We start from the raw sequence: 18,972 nt of genomic DNA on the forward strand, positions 1-18,972 counted from the left end.
TGGGAGGGATTAGGGCACTGGGAAGGTTTCCTGGGGTAGAAAGCGGGTTATAGCTCCATCCCAACTCAGCTGCCCCTTCTGTTAGCTTCCACTGGTCCTCTTCCCCCCACCAACCCCTCCCACCCCCCAAGGGAAATGGGACATTCTTCAAATTCTTAAGGGCTCACACAAGCCCTGATTCTCTGCCACTTCCTCCCTCTGTTGGGGAGTGGGGTGGGGTTCAGCAAAGCCAGAGGCCTGGGCAGTTTTAACGCCTTGTTTGCTGGACCGCTTCAGGCTAGATGTTGGGCACTGAGGCCCTTCTGGGAACAGCTTCTGAGCTTCCACCCTTGCAGGCAGAAATCTGGCTGAGCCCTGAGCCCAGCAGGTGGCGGGGACCGATGCTCTTCCCGATTCCTGGAGTCTAGAATTCAGTGAGCATTGGGAGGTGGAGAAAAATCAGAGGCTTATCCTTGTTTTCTCTGTATTTTCTCAGCCTAGTGCCAAAGTCCCAGCTTTATTTTCTCACCCTCTTCTGGGGAGGCTGCAGCAAGTGGAGTGGGGACCTCCTTACAGAGGTTGGGGAGCTCTAGGGAAGGCGGAAGATGAAGCACCCCTCCCTCGTTGCTGCTTCCAACCTGCCCAGGCAGAGGTTCCCCCATCTGTCGCCTGGCCCCCAGCCAGAGAAGCAGGTTGAGCCCTTCCGGATCTCCTAGTCTTTACCACCTTGGCCTGTGCCACCTAGCTGGGACATTATCTGGGAAGGAGAAGACATGGGGGCTTTGTGGCCCAGCTGTGTTTCACTCCAGCTATTGTAGCCCCTTGCCCGAGGCATTCACACTCCCTCAGCCAGCTTCTGCTAAGCAGGTGGTCTGTGCCAGCTATCCAGACATGGAAATTCCGGGATAAATCATATGCAGGCCTGGCCTGCAAGGAGCGCCTCTGGACCTGTCTGAGCCTCGGTTTTCCCATGCTTCAGACTTCCTCCGCTGGGACACTGGACTTGAGACCAAAGAGTTTTGAACACCAGCGAAGTGCCAGGCACTGTCCTGAGTGTTCGCTCTCATTCCTCACTTCCTGTGCTCTTCCTGCCTCCCGCCCCAGCCTCCAGTGACATTCAAGTTCCGAATCCTGAGGCTTCCAGGGTGTATCTTTGCCCTAATTCCCATCCTGGCCTTGCTCTGTGGACCAAGGCCTGGTTTCCTTCTCAGCAGCACCTCCCACTCAGAACCTAGAGGGGCAGGTGGTCTTTCCTGGCACTTTGCCAGGGAGTTGTGCCCACCCAGTGAGTGATTATGTTTGGTGTACAGGGTGGTCTTTACACTCTGCCTATCTCTGGCTAGTCCCCGAGCCAGAATCTCACAGTGGGGTGGTCAAGAGAGAAGAAAGCTGTCTGTCTTTCCCCGGTGGTTTCTCTCTACTGAGATGTAAGTTCTGGAAAGGGACTGTAAACAGCAAAAAGGCCTCTTTTATTTCTCTCCTTGTACCAGATTTGCTTTAGGGTGAGGCAGCGGGGAGAACACAGGCTAGAGTTCACTGCCGGCCTGCCGGGTAGCGGTGGACCCCCATGGATGTGCACTTATGCACGTGCTGGTGTATCCAGACACACACGCTGCCAGACGTGGGGCTGGGGAGAAACACCAGAGAGGCAGACTGAATAGGCTGCATTTGTGTTCACACTTCCCTGGCAAGGTAGAAGTGTGCATGCCCACTTTTGCACAATAGCCAGTTTTGGAAGAACCACTATTAACTGAATTCTTTCTTGAAGCTTCTAGGCAGGTGGTGTGAGTCTGCTCTGTTGGTTAGAGGAATATTTATGGCCTCGACTATTTGTTTTGTAAACTACAGTTTCTGAAAGTGGGGCAGATCTACACCATAAACCTGCTGCTTTGTTTCCATGCAAATAGTCTCTGAGTCTGGAGGTCAGGCATGGGGTGGGGATGGGGAGAAATGTGCTATTCCTTCCTCCTTGAGGGCCATGCCTCAGTGGGTGCTGCAGACCCGGTGTGGAGTTGCAGGCCAGGGAAACCAGCCTTCGGGGTGTCAAGTGGGGATTGGACATGGATCAGTGAAGAAAGGGAGGTGCTCAGTTGCACCCTTACCCTCTTCACTGACTGCAGATATCCGAGGTCCATCCTTCAGTTTCCTTGAGCTGTGGCATGAGGGGCTGACAAGGGTAGAGATGTCCCTGCTTCTGAGGAACAAGGACCTGTCGTCCTGCTCCTTCTGCTAGGCTTCAGTAAGCAGGGTGGGCCTGTGCTGGTGGAGCTGGGTGCTCAAAGTGTCTCTGGATTCTAGCACACTGTCTCAGATCCCAGAGCTCTTACGCGATGGGACACTGGTGGGCAAATCTAGGTCTGGGGTCTGGGGCTTTCCTGTCTCCCCAGAATTCTCTGCCTCTGACTGGGCAAAATGGGATCAGATGTCTTAGGGAGCTGGGGGTAGCACCAAGAGTGTGAGTGGAAGTAGTGTGTATGGTGTGTGTTTGGGACAGAGGAGGCCTGCTCAGGGGCATCCACAGTGTCACAGTGTCAGGGGCATCAAAACAGGGAGACTCCACACCTCACTCTCACCCCCAAGTCCTTGCACTCAGAGATGTCAGGACCTCAAGGAACCTTAGGAGTCACTTTGCTTCTTAGCATGCCCATTTCATAGATGGGAAAACTGAGGTCCAGTGTTTCCATACCTTGCCCAACTTGGCAGAATTATTTCTCTTTATGTATTGCCATCAGGGGCAGGAGCTCACATTAATTTTTCATTTTTGTCTCCAACTCCTGAGGGCTGCTAAGTTCTTCTTCACATCTAGCCTTGATCTTTCTGGCTGCTCATTATTTTTCTCTGGTCAAACAATGCCTCCTTGTTGCTTCCTCTCCCCACCACTTCAGCCCTTCGGCCTGGGGGACTGGTGAGAAACTGGGTTAGAAGGGAGCCCTCCCCGCTGCCCATGGGCAGTGTTCCCGGCAGGGGGATCAGCAGCTTCTTCCAGAGGCAGGATGTCGGGACTGTTTTTTTTTCTTTTCCCCCTTTTGGTAAAACCAAAGGCTCCTTGTTGCTTTTGTTGATGTATTTTTGTTCCTCCTTGAACAAAAAGCTGTGGTTTTTGAAGGGGTCCGAGGCTGGAAGGGGTGAGGTTGCATGCAAAGGGGGCCACTGGGTTTTCAGGCTCTGTGGTCTGTGTTCCTTCTGCCTCTGGAGGACTGGGAGGGAAGCTGTGCCCAACAAGCTGTCCCTGTCCCCAGTAAGCCCATAAGTAGGGGCCTAGCAGTTTCTCCTCATCCTGCCTGCCCTCACAGTCCCTCTGAGCAGGAATACCCCTGGGGTCTCTCATAATGGCCCAGCTAGGAAACAGGTTGGGTTTGAAAGATGAATTACTTTGTACTCCACTCAACCTGCCAGGCACATCTTTCCCCAAAGGTCTGAGAGCTGGGAGTAGACTGGGGTTCACCTGAGAGACAGAGAGAGATGTCACTTTGCTCTTAGCTGGCTGGGTAGCCATGGTGGAGAGGAGAGTACACTGGACAAGGCCTTGGTCCTTGACACTGAACCTCAGTGTCTCTATCTATAAAATGGGCACATTAATAACGCCGACCTTTTTAGCCCAAAGCGTTGTGGTTGATTTCAAAAGGGAATGTGCAAGGGACACGTATGAGTATCAAGAAGTCACTTCGTGTGCTTGGAGGCCTAGGCTACTGCTAACAGCTTCCTGATTACCCTCATGGATGCTCGATCTCTTCCCCTGTCCCCAGCCTTCCGGTCCTGTGGGCTCTCTCCAGGCCTCTGTTCCCCTGAGCAGTTGATACTCCTATCAAGGATGGGGAGGAGCCTTGCAGAGGCCCCACGGTGTTGAATGATTAACAAGGGGCTGGGTGCAGGCTGGCCCAGGAAGGGACAAAGAGCAGCTGTGCTCTGGACCTAGCTCCAGGCCCGGCTTGGCACACCGGGTTCTCCCCATCCTGGCCCCCTGTTCGCTCACCATGGCCCAGTGGTGGTGGTGCTGGGATTCCAGTGGGGTCACTAGCTGGGGGTGGCTGGCCCCTCTTCTGTCTTGGTGCCCAGATTGGCGTTCACATGCATCCATCCATCTCTACTGGGACGTGAGGGTAGTGGGTGGGCAGAGTTTCCACCTGAGGACAGAGAGCTAGGGAAAAGGTGAAATTCCCAGCAGTGGTTTCTGGAAGGAGGTCAAATCGTTTGGAGCCCTTTCCAGGGCAGTCATGGTGGGTGAGGGGCACAGCGCTGATGCTGCTGTGTCTCCCTCTCTAGGTCTTCCTTACCTAAATTGTCTACAAGGAGCCTGCAGACACAGTCTCCCGGTTTTCTCTTCCTGGGTCCTCCGCAGTTGAGAATACCCTTGGTGTCTGCCTCTTCCCCACCCCCACAAACTGCCTCTCTCTCCCTCTCTCCCTCTCTCCCTCTCTCTCTCTCTCTCTCTCTCTCTCTCTGCCTCTCTCCCCTCTCCCTCTCTCCCCTCTCCCTGCTCTCCTGCCTAGAGCTGAGGATGAGGTTGCCATGGGAACCTGAAGCGCAGTGAGCAGGGAAAGGGAAAGGCAGGCAGGGTTGTCTCACCAGGGCTGGGGGCTGTAGGGAGGGGACATTGTTGACCCAGCAGGAGGAATATAGCCCAGCATGTCTGCCTGCCTTCCTCTGGCCTGCGGTTGGAGATTAGGAGGTGGGGGTAAAATATGGGGGGCCTCTGCGCTCCTCTTTAATCTACTTAATCTGATTCAGGATTAAAATCCCCTTCTTCCCTCTGGCAGATTAAGCCAGTCAGCATCTAGGCTGGTTGTCCTCTCCGGATGGGATTAGTGCTCTGATTGCTGTGGGGGGCTGAGATCTGGATCTCATATGGCTCTAAATAGAGGGTGAAATATCCACCAACCCCACCGGGAGGCACTTGCTGCATACTGGGGTCTCCTGAGACCCTTGTGGTGGAAGGTAGGAGGTATTGGAAGTGTGTGAATGTGGCCTGTCACGAGCACCGTTGCGTGTGGAACTGCTGACCTCGGCGTGCAGGAGATGTGCATCTCTGCAGAGGGCCCATCTGTGCATGTATCGTGTGTGAGGAATCCTGGTGTGTGCAGGAGCCTTGGAGCTGCGGGGTCAGGGTGCACGGCAGGTACATGTGCCTGGCCAACCTTGGGCTACTGGAGCTGGCACTCTGCTTTATCCCTGTACATTCAGGCAAATGGGACACTCCAGTGTTGCAGACTGGCTTCTGTGCACATGTATTTGCCGAGCCTGCCAGCTACCCTTCCCCATCAAATGCTAACCCCACACCATCTTCTCAAGGCCTTAGCCAAAGGTACCCTGGAGGTCTTATCTCTTCCGTCCCTCTGCTTTAGGACCTAACCTCCCTCCTCTGCCACATGAATCATCTACTTTCAGGTGTTCTCACCACACGCCCCACCCCATGAAGCCTTGAGAATGGCTGACTTGGTGGGTGGGTCATCGCTGAAACCTTTCCTCTTAGGACCTCAGGGGCAGCCAGTTCTGCTAGAGATCTCACTTAGATCCCTCCTGCTGTTGTCTTTCTCATGATTCTCCCTTTCCCTGGAACTGCTCAGGAATTTTGAATTTCACTCCTCAGCTGTGGGTGGCCCTGGTTTCGTGGATTTGGGCCAAGCCTGGGGACTGGACCCACAGACTTATCCCTACCTTCATCCGCGGGCCATGCCAGCTGAAGGCGCCTGTGTTTACTTTCAGTCTCTTCTCCCTCCACCCTCTGGTGAGGCAGCTGTGGGAGTGGGCTGATCTGGAAGGCAGGACCCAGGCGGGGCAGTGGAGGCTAGGAGTTGGGACACAGCTAGAATCAACTAGGTCCAAGAGAGTGAAACTAGCCTAGAGAGAAGAAAAATTTGCCAGAGTCACCCAGCGAGTCAGTGGCAGGACCAGAGTCCAGCCCTGTGCCCTCTCTAGTCATGCCACCCCCTTGTTTGAGTTCTCCAAACCCCAAGTCCTGCCTGTCACCGAGGGAAATCATGTGTTCACAAGTAGCTTTGGCTCAAGGTGGTACGAGTGACTGGAGAACATGCCAGGTTTGTTGCGGGCATAGAGGCAGGAGTCTGCTTATGTCCAGCTCTAGGGCATGTCATCCAACTGGAGTGGAACATGTCTGGAAGGAGGCAACCCACCTCTTACCTGGGGACAGCCTGTGAATCTGCTGGTCGTCACAGTGTGGTAGCTAAAAATAGCCAGACCTGAGCTCCTGCTCAGAGAAGCCACCTACTAGTCCCTGAAATATCTGGGGCGCATGTGGACCCCCAACCATTTCACATACCACACGTGTACACAAACCACAGTGACGCAGGGCTGCCTCTCCGTTAGCTGGTTTGCTGGGGATTTGTGATGACCCAGTGGGATGCAGGAGACCTGAGTTCTAGTCGCGGCCCAGCTTCAATGCCGGGTGTGACATTCATTTATTCAACAAATATTTATTGGACACCAGGTACTGTTTTAGGAGGTTAGGATAAATTAATGAACAAAAGAGACTAAAAAAAGCCCTCACCTCATAGAGAAGTAGTAGTGAGAGAAGACAATAAATACACTGATACGATAAATAAGTTAATTATGAAGACACCTAAGTGCCCGGTGCCAGCATGCTATTTCCTCCTCTGGGAAATTAGGGGATTGGGCCACATGGTCCTGGAGGTCCCTGCAGACTTGGCTGTGAGGGCTTCCCTGCCTCCTGCTACCTCCAAGCCAGCCCTCTTTCTGGGAGAAAGGGCCCTGGTCTGTTCCTTGTCTGGAGATTTGAGGGTTTGGTGCAGGGTGCTGGATCCTGGGCACATTGTCTGGGTGCCAATCTGGATGGCAGCACTTACTGGCTTGTGCCTTGGCCACATTGTTAACCTCTCTGAACCTCTGTCCTGTCATCTGCCGAAGGGGGATAACAGGGTGTTTGTGAGAATTTGATGAACTAAGGCATGTACGTCTTTAGCACAGGGCAAACATCAACCGATGTTACCGTGTTATCTGTCACCCGAGGGTGACCTTTTTTCTGGCATCAGGGTGTTCTCTTGCCTATACTCCTGTTAAGTTGGACCTTGCTAGTCCTCTGAAATACCACTTTGGATGTGTGCATTTTTTTTCCTCTTACCACCTCCTCCAGGAAGCCCTGCTGGATATACATGTCCTTTCCCCCTTTATTTCTGTCTCTGTATCCCTCCCGACCTTCCTCTGCTTGGTTGGTCTCCATTTCTGGTCTTCATTGAAAATATTGTCCTGACCCCATTGCTCATCTTCTATCCAGTCTGGCCCTCCTCCCTTGCCTTCCCTATGTGGTAGACTCTAAGGCATGGATTATCACTAAACGAGGGTGATCTGAAACCCTTAGGGTGTCCCCATGGCTTCCCTTTGACTCAGGACGGTTCTTCAAGGCTAGCCAACCCCTCAAAACTGTTGTGTCTTCTCAGTTCAGCCTAGACCGAGTCTGAGAGACACTTGCCTTCGCTCGGCATGGATGGTGGACGCCATAGTCCTATCGCACTGCTGGGGCAGGGGAAGGGGCTGCCCGTGGGTAAGAGGAAGTTGCCAGAAGAGAGTCAAGGGTCTGTGGGAAGCCCAGAGGTTCCTGCCTTTTCCCCAAAGTGACCCCCACTCTGTTTTTTCTGTCCTCTAGACACTACCCCAAGCAGTCTTTCACCATGGTGGCTGACACCCCGGAAAACCTCCGTCTCAAGCAACAGAGCGAGCTCCAGAGTCAGGTGAGAGGGAGGGGCGGGTGCTGGGGCCTGATGGGGAGGAAGGGCTGTTGTAACCCTTGCATTTGGCAAGGGCTCTTTCCCTCTGGGTTACTCAAGGCCAAGGGGATAAAATCCTAACACTGGCCTTGTCTCCTTGCCCCCATCCCTGCACCCAGTTACTTCATATTTCCTGGTTTTATCAAAGGAGTGGGGGGAGAGCATGCCCCCCACCCCTCCCCAAAGTGGGTTGGAGATGTGTAGGAGTCTGATTCTTTCTGCTCTGGGGAATTTCACGTGGGATTCCTGAAGCCCACCTCCTCCAGGCAGCGTTCCCCTTTCCCCCCTCTCTACTCAAACCCACCCTCAAAAGAGGGAACTCAGCTCTCCAGGCTCATGCCAGTCCGAGGTGACACAGCCCACCCTCTGTAGTCATGTCCCCAAACCTCTTACTCCCCTCAGAGGCCAGGCTGCAAAGGGGCCCTTCGCCTGGGTGTCTTGTCAGCCTTTGTCTCCTTGGGCTTAATTTTCCTGAGCACCTGCTGTGTGGGGAATGGTGCGTACCACGCAGTAAGGGAGGATTGTTCCCACTTTGTGGAGGAGGAAATAGATGCTGACGACTGAATGCTGGTTTGTCTAACTCTTGAGACTTGTGTTCTTTCTGGTTCTCTGCCCAACTCCCTAAGAACTGTATCTTGATAATGGACCTGATAGTCCCTTATGCTGGTGAGAACGCTTGTAGCTTAGCAAGTGCTTTGAGTTACTTTACCTCATTTATCCTTGACCTTACTCTGGGGGTCAGATGAGGGAACCAAGGCCGAGAGGCACTAGCCTTTGCCTGTGGACACACGTGGTAAGTGAAGCTTTCATATCTGGGCTCTAGTTTTTTCACTCTGGAGTACAGTGACCTTGACCATGTGTAGTCCGCGTGGGGCCCACACTGATGGGGAGCAAGTGGGGGAAGCTGGCAGAAGCTCTCGTCTGCCAGCCCAGCCCCCACCCCCACGGTGGTGAAAGTTGTACTTACTAGGGGACTTGGTGGGACACCAGACCTCTGCCAACTGAGCAGTCCCAGGTGGCCCAGCTGGCAGGAAGAGGTGTTGAGATAGCCCTGGGGCCTGGGCTTGGTCTGCACAGGGAAGATTCTGACCAGACCCTAGCCAGGCCCTGACTACTGCCCCAGACTCCCCATCCTGTAGGGAGCCCACTGGGGCCAGAGGTGAAAGGGACATCATGGGACAAGCAGGGCAGGCCGTCGGTGGTGACCTGTACTCAACCCACATCTTGAGAGGGGCGGTCAGAGCCCCAAGTGCTAGAAGCCCCATCAGAGGGACCTGGAGGAAGAGGTGTGGGAGGGGACGATGGATCTTTGGGAAGGCGCAGGTCCATAGGTAGTGTGTGCACACGCTTAGGTAGAGGCAAGGGACACACACAAACAAACGCACGCACGCCCATACTCCCAGGAGGAGAAATTTGAACTGGGCTAATTCCCTCAGCCTTTGTTGGTTCCACAAAAGCTTGGCTGCAGCTCTTTTTGCCCTTGGAACCCGATCCCTGAGGGGTACGTACCTGTCCCCCAGGGGCCCTCTGGGTCGTCCTCTGGGTTTCCGGGCTTCTGACTCTCAGGCAGCCTGGGGAAATCATGGAAGAATAGTAGTCACTCTCTGTTAGGTCCTCAGTGAGGGCCAGGCCTGGACCTCGTTTAATCCTCACAACCAGCGAATGAAGGCGGGATTCTTGTTACCCACATTGGACAGATGGGGACATTGAGATTTAGAGAGGCCATGCCACTTGCCCAAGTGCAGGTTTCAAGCCCTTTGCTCTTAGTTCTGCAGCCTGCTGTGGCCCCCAGCCCCATGCTTTCTATTCACAGGATGCACCAGTCACCAGCGGGAACTGGGGGGCTTGTTAGAATGCAGATTCCTAGGACCCATCCAAGGGAATTCTGAGTGGAGACTAGGAATCTGCATTTGGACTGCCCTGGTGATTCTGATGAGAGATTTTGGCCCCACAGACATACTTTGAGAGGCTTAGAGCTGGGCTCTAAGGGAGGGAGGTAGGTGGACAATCTCATCCTTTCTGCTTTGAGAGGTGTGAGCCCTGGGAGTCAGGGCTTTGCACTGAGAGCATAGCTCTGATCTCCTGTAGTTGGGCTCCTCAGGGGCTGGCGGTGGAGGTAGGCACAGCATGGAGACAGGACCTGCTCTCTTTGCAGCCTGGTTCTGTCTCCCTTCCACCTCCCCCAGCTGTGTGGTCTGAGCCTGGCCACTTGCCTTTCATGGCTTTATTTTTTAAAGTCTGGTAAAATGGGGACAGCAAAACCCCAGTTGCCTAGAGGTTGGGGGCTGGGCCTGTTCTGAGGCTTGGAAGAGCTGAGCTGGCCTGGCCTGGATGGTGACAGGTCTGGTTGCTGTGGCCGCCGTGGGGGGGCAGGGCTGGCTCTAGCCGCCTGTGGCTGGCAGGAAGGGAAGTGGGAGCCTCCTCTGCCTACCCTGCCCCACCCCACCAGGGTGTCAGCTGGTCTCTTTCCAGGGCCCCTTCCTGGCCTGCATCGGTGTATCTCAGCCCTACTCGGTCTCTGGGAAGCTGCCTGTGCTATTTCAATTTTATTTGTTTTTCCATCTCTAGATTGGTTCCCCAAGTGGTACTTTGGGTGTCTGGGACACCTGGAGCCTCCCCTGCGGGGGAGGTAACCACAGAGCTGACCAGAAATGACCCTCTGGGTGGTCCTGCCCAGGCCCGGCTGAGGCAGGGAATAGGCAGCGGGGGCCCCAACACCCCCCACCCCACCCTGCAGCTCTCCCACCCCGCACCCCACACTGAGCACAGGCAGCATCTTTGGAGTGGGGCTGAGCTGGGGGTGTCTGTGCAGCCCCCCGAGCCCAGGCACAAGTGTGAGGAGAATGTCTCTTTCATTTTCCCCCTCATTGTCACGTGCCTTCACGGTGCTGTGCAATCCCAGTACAACTTAGGACTTATCACATGGGACAGGAGAGCCCTATGCCTGCCCTGGGGCAAGGTTCCTGCTCTCTTATCTTGGACCCTGTGACCTGCAGACCGCATACCTGTGCTGTGTGACTGAGCCTGAGTTGGCTGGCCGAAGGTGGAATCTTGGATCTGCCACCGTTAGCTATGTGACCTTGGGCAAGTTATTTAAACTCTCTGAGCCTGAGTGCCTTCATCTGTAAAATGGGAATACCTCTCTCCAAAGGTTGTGAGGTTAGCTACGTCAGACATTTAGAACAGTTCCTGGCATGGAGTCAGCACTCAGTAAATGTTTGCTATTACTATTCTCCTGGAGAGGAAAGGGAAGGAAATGGAAGTTGGGCATGATGAAGCTGAAGCAGACAGAAACCTGATGATTGCTTCCAGCACTGCCCTTTGTCATTTGCTCTCCTCCCTATCTGTGTCTAAATTTCAAAGCTCATTTGTTGTGTTGTTGTTGTTGTTGTTGTTAGAAGTGGGTGGGTTACAGTGTATGTGGGCTCAGCATATAATAGGCACATAATAAGTGAAACTTGTTGGTATTGTATTTTTTTTCAATACATTTCTAAAGTCATGATCTTTCCTCTTGTTGGGTCAGCAAGGCAGTTTTTCCCCAAATTGTGCTGCCTGTTTGTTTGGAGGTTTTGTGTCTGCATTTGATTCATTCATCATTTCCCCAGCAAACATTTATTTGTACCTACTATTTTGCTGGGATAAGTGATAATGGGAGAATATTTAATTAAATCTACATATAAAAAGTAGAGTTTCTTGAGCGGTGGTTGTTTGGGCTTGAGGAGCCTCAGGCATCAGTCCTGGCCTGGCCTTGGGGCTTTCCAGGGTGAGAGGCCCAGGCTCCTCCCAGGCATAGAGTCATTCCGCCACAGCCCTGAGTTGCAGCCTGGCCCTACCAACAACTGGGTCAAGTGACCTTGGGCAGGACCTTTTCCTCCTCAGAGACCCCACACCCCTGATGGACGGACTCCAGTCAAGTCCCTCCCACATACCTCACTCCCACTTTTTACCTGTCACCCACTCCAGTACCAAAAACAGCCTCTCAGAACCTTCCCTACCTTGATTCTCCAGTCAGGGCCTGCAGGTGCTTAAAAATGGTCACAAACTCCAGAGCTGGGAGTGCTTTTAGAGATCAGCTAGCCAGTCCCTCTCAGGGGACTTGGGGGGAGGGGGACTGACTTGCCCAGGGACACACAGCAAAGTGGTGTTATGTGTCTTTTCTTGGTCTTCACTCTACCTCACACCCGCCCTCTCTGGGTCCCTGTGCCAGAAGTGAAATGAATTATCCTTCCCCGGCTGGGAGGGAGAGGTAATTCCTGAGCCTGGGAACCCACTGATGTCATCACAGGGTTGCCATGGTAATTATTCCCCTGGATTAGGGGCCTGACCCTTGCCAGGCCAGGAAGTAGAGGAAGGAGTGGGGGACTGGCGTTTGTTCAGCACTTTATCGTGGACAAAGCACTTTCACAACTACCCTTATCAGTACGTGGTGAACCCATTCGCGTGTTCCATGCTGTGATGGCTGCTTTAGAGCCACTGTCTGTAATCTGTACCATTGATTGGAAAGGGTGGTTTTATGATCCCTGTTTTACAGACTTGTAAACTGAGGCCCAAGAGATGAAGTCATTGGCCCAAGATCATTTAGCAGTCGGGAGGCTGAGCCTGTGTTACTGGTAGCTCCCGCTGGCTCTTCGCCCTTGCTTGGTGATAGAAAGCCCCCTCCCAATGATTCCCATGACCACCCTTTTACAAGTGAGGAAACCAAGGCTGAAGGCCTTGGATTTGGGGTTTCTGTATCTGAAGCTACATTTTTCTGACTCTTAAGTGCCTTACCTGCCTGATGCCCCTTTCCCAGAGGGTTCCCCCCACCGCCAGCACTAAGAGTCACCGTGGATGGGCCGCTGCTGGGCAGTTCTGGGCCCCTGGGGTGGGTTTGTACCTGTGTTCATTGTGTGAACTTCCAGTCTGATGGGAACTAGCATGTCCAGGCCTTTGTTTTTAGTCCGGAACAAAGGAGGTTCTGGAACCTTGTAGGACGAAGCCCATGGATGGATGAGCTGGGGCTCCAGGGGACAAACAAGGACCCCAAGGTGTGCAGAGGAACTGACAGGTGGGGCGCTGGCAGTCCACGTGTGTTGTCAGTTGGGTCATAGTGCAGTGTAGTACTGCAGCTGGATGATTCCATCCATGCCTGGGAGCTGCCTGGGTTTGTCATCCTGGAAACTCCCAAGGTCCTGGGCCTCATGTCCTGGGCTGACCTGCTTCCAGGACAGTGCAGCCCCCCTGGAGGAAATCCAGGCAGCTGGTGGGGTTCGGAACAGCTGGCTGCTGAGGTGGACAGTCAAGTCTCTGGAAGCCAAGGAACAGTTCTCTGTCCCATGGGCATTTCCAGCTTCCATTCTGTTCATTAAACCTCCTGGGGTGGGGGGAACAAGATTATCCTCATATTTCAATTCCTTTAGTGTTTGGGAAGTCCTTTCTGCTGTCTGACTTGAGTCCCTCTAGTACTCGATTTTCCATGGAATTCTCAGAAGAGGGAGAGCAGGTAGGGTTCTTCCCTAGAGCTTGGAACCCTGTTCTGAAGTGTTGTCAGACCCTCACCAGTTTTGTCCCTTCCTGTGGTGTTGACCTCAGAAGCTGGTCTGGCAGGTTCCAGGAAGCTGCTGGGGCCTGTCAAAGGCCCATTGAGTAAGTCTTCGAGTGGCTGTCTCCCCACCCTCCTTGCCAGGCACCAACTTTGTCCCTTGGCACAGCCCCCATTCAGCTGGTAGCTTAAAAACTCTCGGTGAGTAGGGCCCATATCCTGGCTAGGGTGAAGCCTGGGGCAGGATTTGGAGCTCTGGAAAGAACCTTCTTCCTATAGCTTTCAGGCAGGATGGGCTGGCAATGAAGGGTCAGGGATCAGGCAGATGAGGCCAGGCAGACAAGACTGGATCTTGGTGACTCCAGACGTTTCCTACAGTTCAGTTTCCTTATCTGCAAAATGGAGGTAATAATAGTATATGGTAAGATTGAAATGAGATGGTTCGTGTAAAGCACTTGGTACTCAGAATGCACTGAATACGTGTTAATGGATTATCATTATTAGTCTAACACTTTTTGGTTAAGTCTTCTACTTTGAGTTTGGGGGTGGGGGTGGATATCACTACAGGGGGATTTCTGGTCAGGATCTCTCTCCTGGCTGGTTGCTGCCTCAGAGGTGGGCACAGGCTGGCCCTCTGTGCTCTCCCTGGCTTGACTCTAGTCTGTCTCCCCCTTGGTCCTCCAGGTACGCTATAAGGAAGAGTTTGAGAAGAACAAGGGCAAAGGCTTCAGCGTGGTGGCAGACACACCCGAACTCCAGAGAATCAAGAAGACCCAGGACCAGATCAGTAATGTAAGATCCCCGGTCCCCATGGTACCCACACCAACCTGCTGCCCTTCCTTCTTGCTCCCTCCCTGCCAGTCTGGCTGACATGAATGAGGCACCTGGGTGGGCCTGGCTGATGGCTGCTTGAGCAGAGGGAAGATTTTGGGGTTCTCTGCACCCCAGACTCTCCCTTTGCTACCTTCTGCCCACATAGCATTTTTGCTTTCAAAGGACTGTACTTTGGGGGGGGTGGCAGGGAGGGCCTGTATGCTCAATCACCCCCCACTTTCTTTGAAATTTTGTGGGGGTTTTCCCTGGCCATGGTGGGGGTCCAGGTTAGGTGTTTTGTCTGAGCACAAAGGTCAAAACTGGGTGGCAGGGGTGGGGAGGGGCCGGCCTCCCCCTTGTCTGCCTTTGGGTACTGACATTGCAGTCATTTCCGCCCTCCCTCAGCTTCCTCCCCCACCTTGGCTTGCTCTTCCTTCCTGTGTAAAAACCCTAGCCGGCTTTGCCTGCCGGCCCCACACCTCCTGGTCTGGGCCCAGGATGGTCAGCAGTGTCTGGTGTGGCTAGGTGTGGAGTGTGGGCGGTGGATCAATGGGCCCCAGGGGACCTGTGGCCAGGGTACAGGCCTCAATTTTCTGGTTGGCCGAGCCATAGACCAGCAGCCCATGTGGTTCTGGCCTTGTGGGGAGGCTGCCTAGAGGGCTTTGGACATGTGGGGGTGGGGTGCCTCTGTGAGCCACAGCATGGCACATGGGCTACAGACCCGTGCACAGGGTCTTGGGGCTGCAGGGAGTACCCAGCCAGCTGGGCTGGGAGGTCCTACAAATGAAGGATTAGGCAAGTAGTTGTCTTCCTGTCTGGAATAGGAAGGGGTCAGTGAATTACCCAGTGTCGCTCTGCTGAGGGACTGGGGATAGAGGCTGTGGAGGGCCTGGATCTCAGGTAGCCCAACCGGCACCCACCCCTAGGCATCCATCCCCTTAGCTGACCTCCTTGGCAGGACGCCCCTTCTAGAGGTCACCCGGGCTGTGCTTCGAGTGGGCTTCCACAGTGGTGAGGGGGCTTTCAGAAGCCAGGGCCCAAGCCAGAAGAACCAACCATGCCCAAGACTACGGCTTTCAAACTTTGACTGCAACCCACAACATGAAATACCTTTCACATTGTGACCCACCAGGCAGGCCTGCTTATTTAGAGAGAAAACAGAATTGAAACTTGAATGGAAAAGTCCTTACTACCAGAGGGCACTCAGATATTTTTCTTCTATTTTATTTGGTAAAGATGCGGCTTGCAGACTTAACTGGATGGGTTTCACAACTGGGTTGTTGACCTGCAGTTTGAAATTCGTGGCTTGAGGAAATGGAGGTCTTCCCTTGGGCTAGGAGGGCATGCCTTCCAGGACAATAACACCACCCCCACGAAAAACAAAACAGAACAAAACAGCCTGTCTCAGTTGCTCCTTTATAAGCCAGGACCTGGCCAAAGGTAAAGAAGAGGGAAAGAAGGTCTGTGTCCTGGAGCTTACCACAAGGAAAGGGGAAAGAAGGCTGAAGGAAGCCTGGGTAATGGGGGAAAAAGCTGGAATGGCTCACAAAGCTGGAAACTTGACTCTCCAACCTCTGTGGCTTTTCATTATGAAGATTCTTGTCTTTTACCATTGATGCTTGCTCCCCACCTACCACCCCAGTACATGCACTCATTGCTTCCAGCCTGTGGGTTTGGGGTGGGGGGAGAAAAGCAAGCCTAGTCATTCCTGCCTCCCTTTCTGGAAGGCTTCCAGAATACTCCACACACCCAGCCTGTGGCACCTGCTCTTCTCCTTCCCCCCCTGCCACAGTTATTGGATGTGTTACTTACTGTCTGAGGAGTCCTGGTAACAGAGCTTATGTGGCCAAAGACACCCACACCTAAGGAGATAACCATCTTATCATTAACCACTGGGCTGCAATTAGCTGATTGTCCTCTGCTCTGAGGCGGGGGAGGTGACTTGACCCTGACCTGGTTCTGCTTTTGCAGCTTTAGCTGGGACCTGTGAGGTGTGACCACAAAGCTAGAAGACTCTTGGTTTTAATGACTGCAATTAGAGTATGTCAGATGTGGGCCTCCTGACAACTGTAGAGAATCACGGGGGAAGGTTTATTGAAAATGCAGACTTGTAGGCTCCCTCCCTGGGCTGTCTAACTCAGCATCTCGGAGAGCGTGGCCCAGGAACCAGTATTTTAAACACATTCCCTAGGTTACTGTGCTGCTCACTGAAGTTTGAGAACCATCACCTAAGAGTCTGAAAAAGCTTCACCAAACCCTAAGTCAGAGGGTGCCAGTCCTGGCCACATCCCACAACTCCAAGGGAACTTTAAACCATGCTTAGAGCCATTGTTAACTTGTCCCACCTCCAGAAGAGTTTTGGGAAAGATGGTGTTTAGAGCCACTCCTTTTGTTTTGTATCCAAAATAGTATATCTGTATATAGCTTGTCCCTCAGTTGCCAGGTTAGCACCCAATGACTCCTAGCTGTTTCCATAGGTCATGCCATCTTGTAAAGAGATGAAGATTTGCTTCCCTGGAGGAATATGCCACAGATGAGGGTTTACCAGCAAGAGCATTTTAAAAACAAGTGTCTGGTCTCCTTAGGTGGTGTTTAAATGCTTTAGATGTGTGCAGTCTGTCATCTGTCCTGCTGAGAGGCAAGATGGTGAGGTGGGAAGAGCCAGTGAGAGCAGAATCCCAGCTTTTATCGTGCAAGGGCTAGGAAGGCCTCGCTGAGGCTCGGTTTCCTCATCTGTAAAACTGGGGACCATAAACCCCATGTTGAAAGGCGGTTGTGAGGAAAATGTCATGTGCTTGGCAGTATTTGATACTGTCCATTATTATTACTTGAAAGGAAGACCTGTTTGCTTTCTACATTGTGGCTAAAGAAGGGAAATGGAGTAAAGTTTAGTTGAAAAGTTGGGCCATTATCTAATATGGAGAATGTGTGGAAAATTTTGAGGCAAGATACTAGTAAGTTATACATTTCTGGTGAGTAATTACATCTCGCTAAAGGCATCTTAAGGTTTGAGAGGCCATGGCCGCTGCTATGGGCGAAAGTTTATCTTTCTGGAATCCTGGCCTTTGATGAGCTCTAATGGCTATAAAGGATGGGAAACTTGAATTGCTGCGGCCCCTTTGTGGGAGCCACTGCCTTCCAGTAGAGAAGCTATGTTTTTGTTTACCAATGTATTTACTTACATATTGAGTTTCTGTATATAATTTTGTGCCTTTTAACTTTTTCTGTGAAATATAATACCCAGTAACCCATACAGTAAACGCTTGTGTGTGTCAAGAAATACCATGCAAGTCAAGAAATAGCATGTTACTGCATCCCTGCCAAAATAGAGTTTGCAAAGTGTTAAAAACATGTCTCACATTGTGAACATCTAGCATATATTTAACTTAATTATGAGGAACCAGTTGGAGGATGGAGGCTATGACAGGCAGAGGTGATGCCTAGTCAGTGAAAGAAAGTGCTGGACGCACAACTGGTTAATGCCCTATAAGACCATAAAACCATAAACTTGGGAGATATCCTTGCTACAGGCAGAAAGAAATCCTTTGCATTTCTATCAGTCAAAAATAATTAGCGTCTTATATCCCTTAGGTTAGCTTCCATCTGTAGAGTCCGGGCCTAATCAGTAGTAAATAGTCAAACAAAATTCCAGCCCCGGAGTCAAATAACAAGGAGGCCGGTTTGTTGAGCAACGCTGTAGCTTAATTTTTGAAACTATGTTCTTGAAATTTTGTTTTTGAAAAACAAAATAGTCTTGAAACTATGTTTTTTAAATTTTAATCTGCAACTATGTATTTCTAAACACTGTAGTTTTAACTGATTTTGTACACGTAGCGTGTGTTCTTTTATATCTTGCTTCCTTTGGGCAACATAAGGTTTAAAGATTCATCTACATGAATCTTGTATGTAGCTGTAGTTCATCCTTTTTCATTGCTGTATAGTATTCCATTTTGTGCTTATACCACATTTTGTTGATTCTGGTGTAGATAGACATTTGGATTGTTTCCATATATATGGACATCTTTGTACATATTTCGTAGCATGAGTATGGACGGAATTGCTGGGTTTTAGAGAGTACATTCCTTCAACCTTACCCGATAATGCCAAACAATTTTCCAAGCAGCTGTATGGATTTACCCACCCGCCAGCAGTAATGAGAGTTTCCATTGCTCTGCACCCTTAGATTGTTCGTCTTAACCATTTTGATTGTGTAGTGGTATTTCATTGTGGTTTTAACTCACATTTCTCTGAGATTGAGCACAGATTCCATTTGTTAAAAAACAAAATATTTTTAGTCTGTAATAGGGAGCAGTATTACATGTTGGTTGAGAACTAAAGATATAATGTTAGAACTGGATTCTGACTTATCTACTTCTTAACCGTCTCTAGAGCCTTGGTTTCCCCATCTGTAAAACGGGGATGATAACGATACATTTTTCTTGGGCTGGCTGAGAAAAGCAAATGAATAAAGCATATAAGAGAACAAAAGAGGCCCTCAGCAAGTGGGAGACGTTATAAAGAAACCCTGGCTCATGAGTTGATTATTCCATTCAAAGCCTGATGTTCCCTCATCAGCTGTGATGTGGAATCATGTGAGAGCAGTGTGTGGAGTCAGACCTTTGTTTCTCGCCACAGTGAGGGGAGCAGGGGTTTCAGAAAAAAGAGAACATCAGCCAGCAGAGAAAGTGTATTTTCTTTAGCTTTGGAATGGACCCTCAACTAGTGACCCTGCACATCTGGCCAGCAGGGTCCTGGATGTATGGGGGGGGCCTTAGGCCTGGACCCCTCAACCCACGTGCACCTGGATATGAGGAGCATCGTTAGCGCGTGGCGTCCTTCCCTGGGGCCCCAGGACAGTTCCTAAGCTGGGGATCTGCTGACATTTCTGGGCTTATTATGAGCCCCATTCAGGGCTTTTAG

The 18,972-nt window shown here is 51.8% G+C and overlaps 1 protein-coding gene across 2 annotated transcripts in view; it reads left to right on the forward strand.

The window, feature by feature from the left end:
- LASP1 (LIM and SH3 protein 1) overlaps positions 1-18,972 on the forward strand; it is a 35,902-nt gene that overhangs the window by 8,519 nt on the left and 8,411 nt on the right. Inside the window, exons 3-4 of one of the 2 annotated variants that reach the window (XM_033090001.1) lie at positions 7,598-7,682; positions 13,924-14,031. In XM_033090001.1, coding sequence (XP_032945892.1) covers positions 7,598-7,682; positions 13,924-14,031 — 193 coding nt within the window. The remainder of the gene's footprint in view (positions 1-7,597; positions 7,683-13,923; positions 14,032-18,972) is intronic. The other variant, XM_033090002.1, reaches the window with a different exon arrangement.

The sequence above is a fragment of the Rhinolophus ferrumequinum genome, chromosome 21 (assembly GCF_004115265.2).
Source record: "Rhinolophus ferrumequinum isolate MPI-CBG mRhiFer1 chromosome 21, mRhiFer1_v1.p, whole genome shotgun sequence".
NCBI lineage: Eukaryota > Metazoa > Chordata > Mammalia > Chiroptera > Rhinolophidae > Rhinolophus > Rhinolophus ferrumequinum.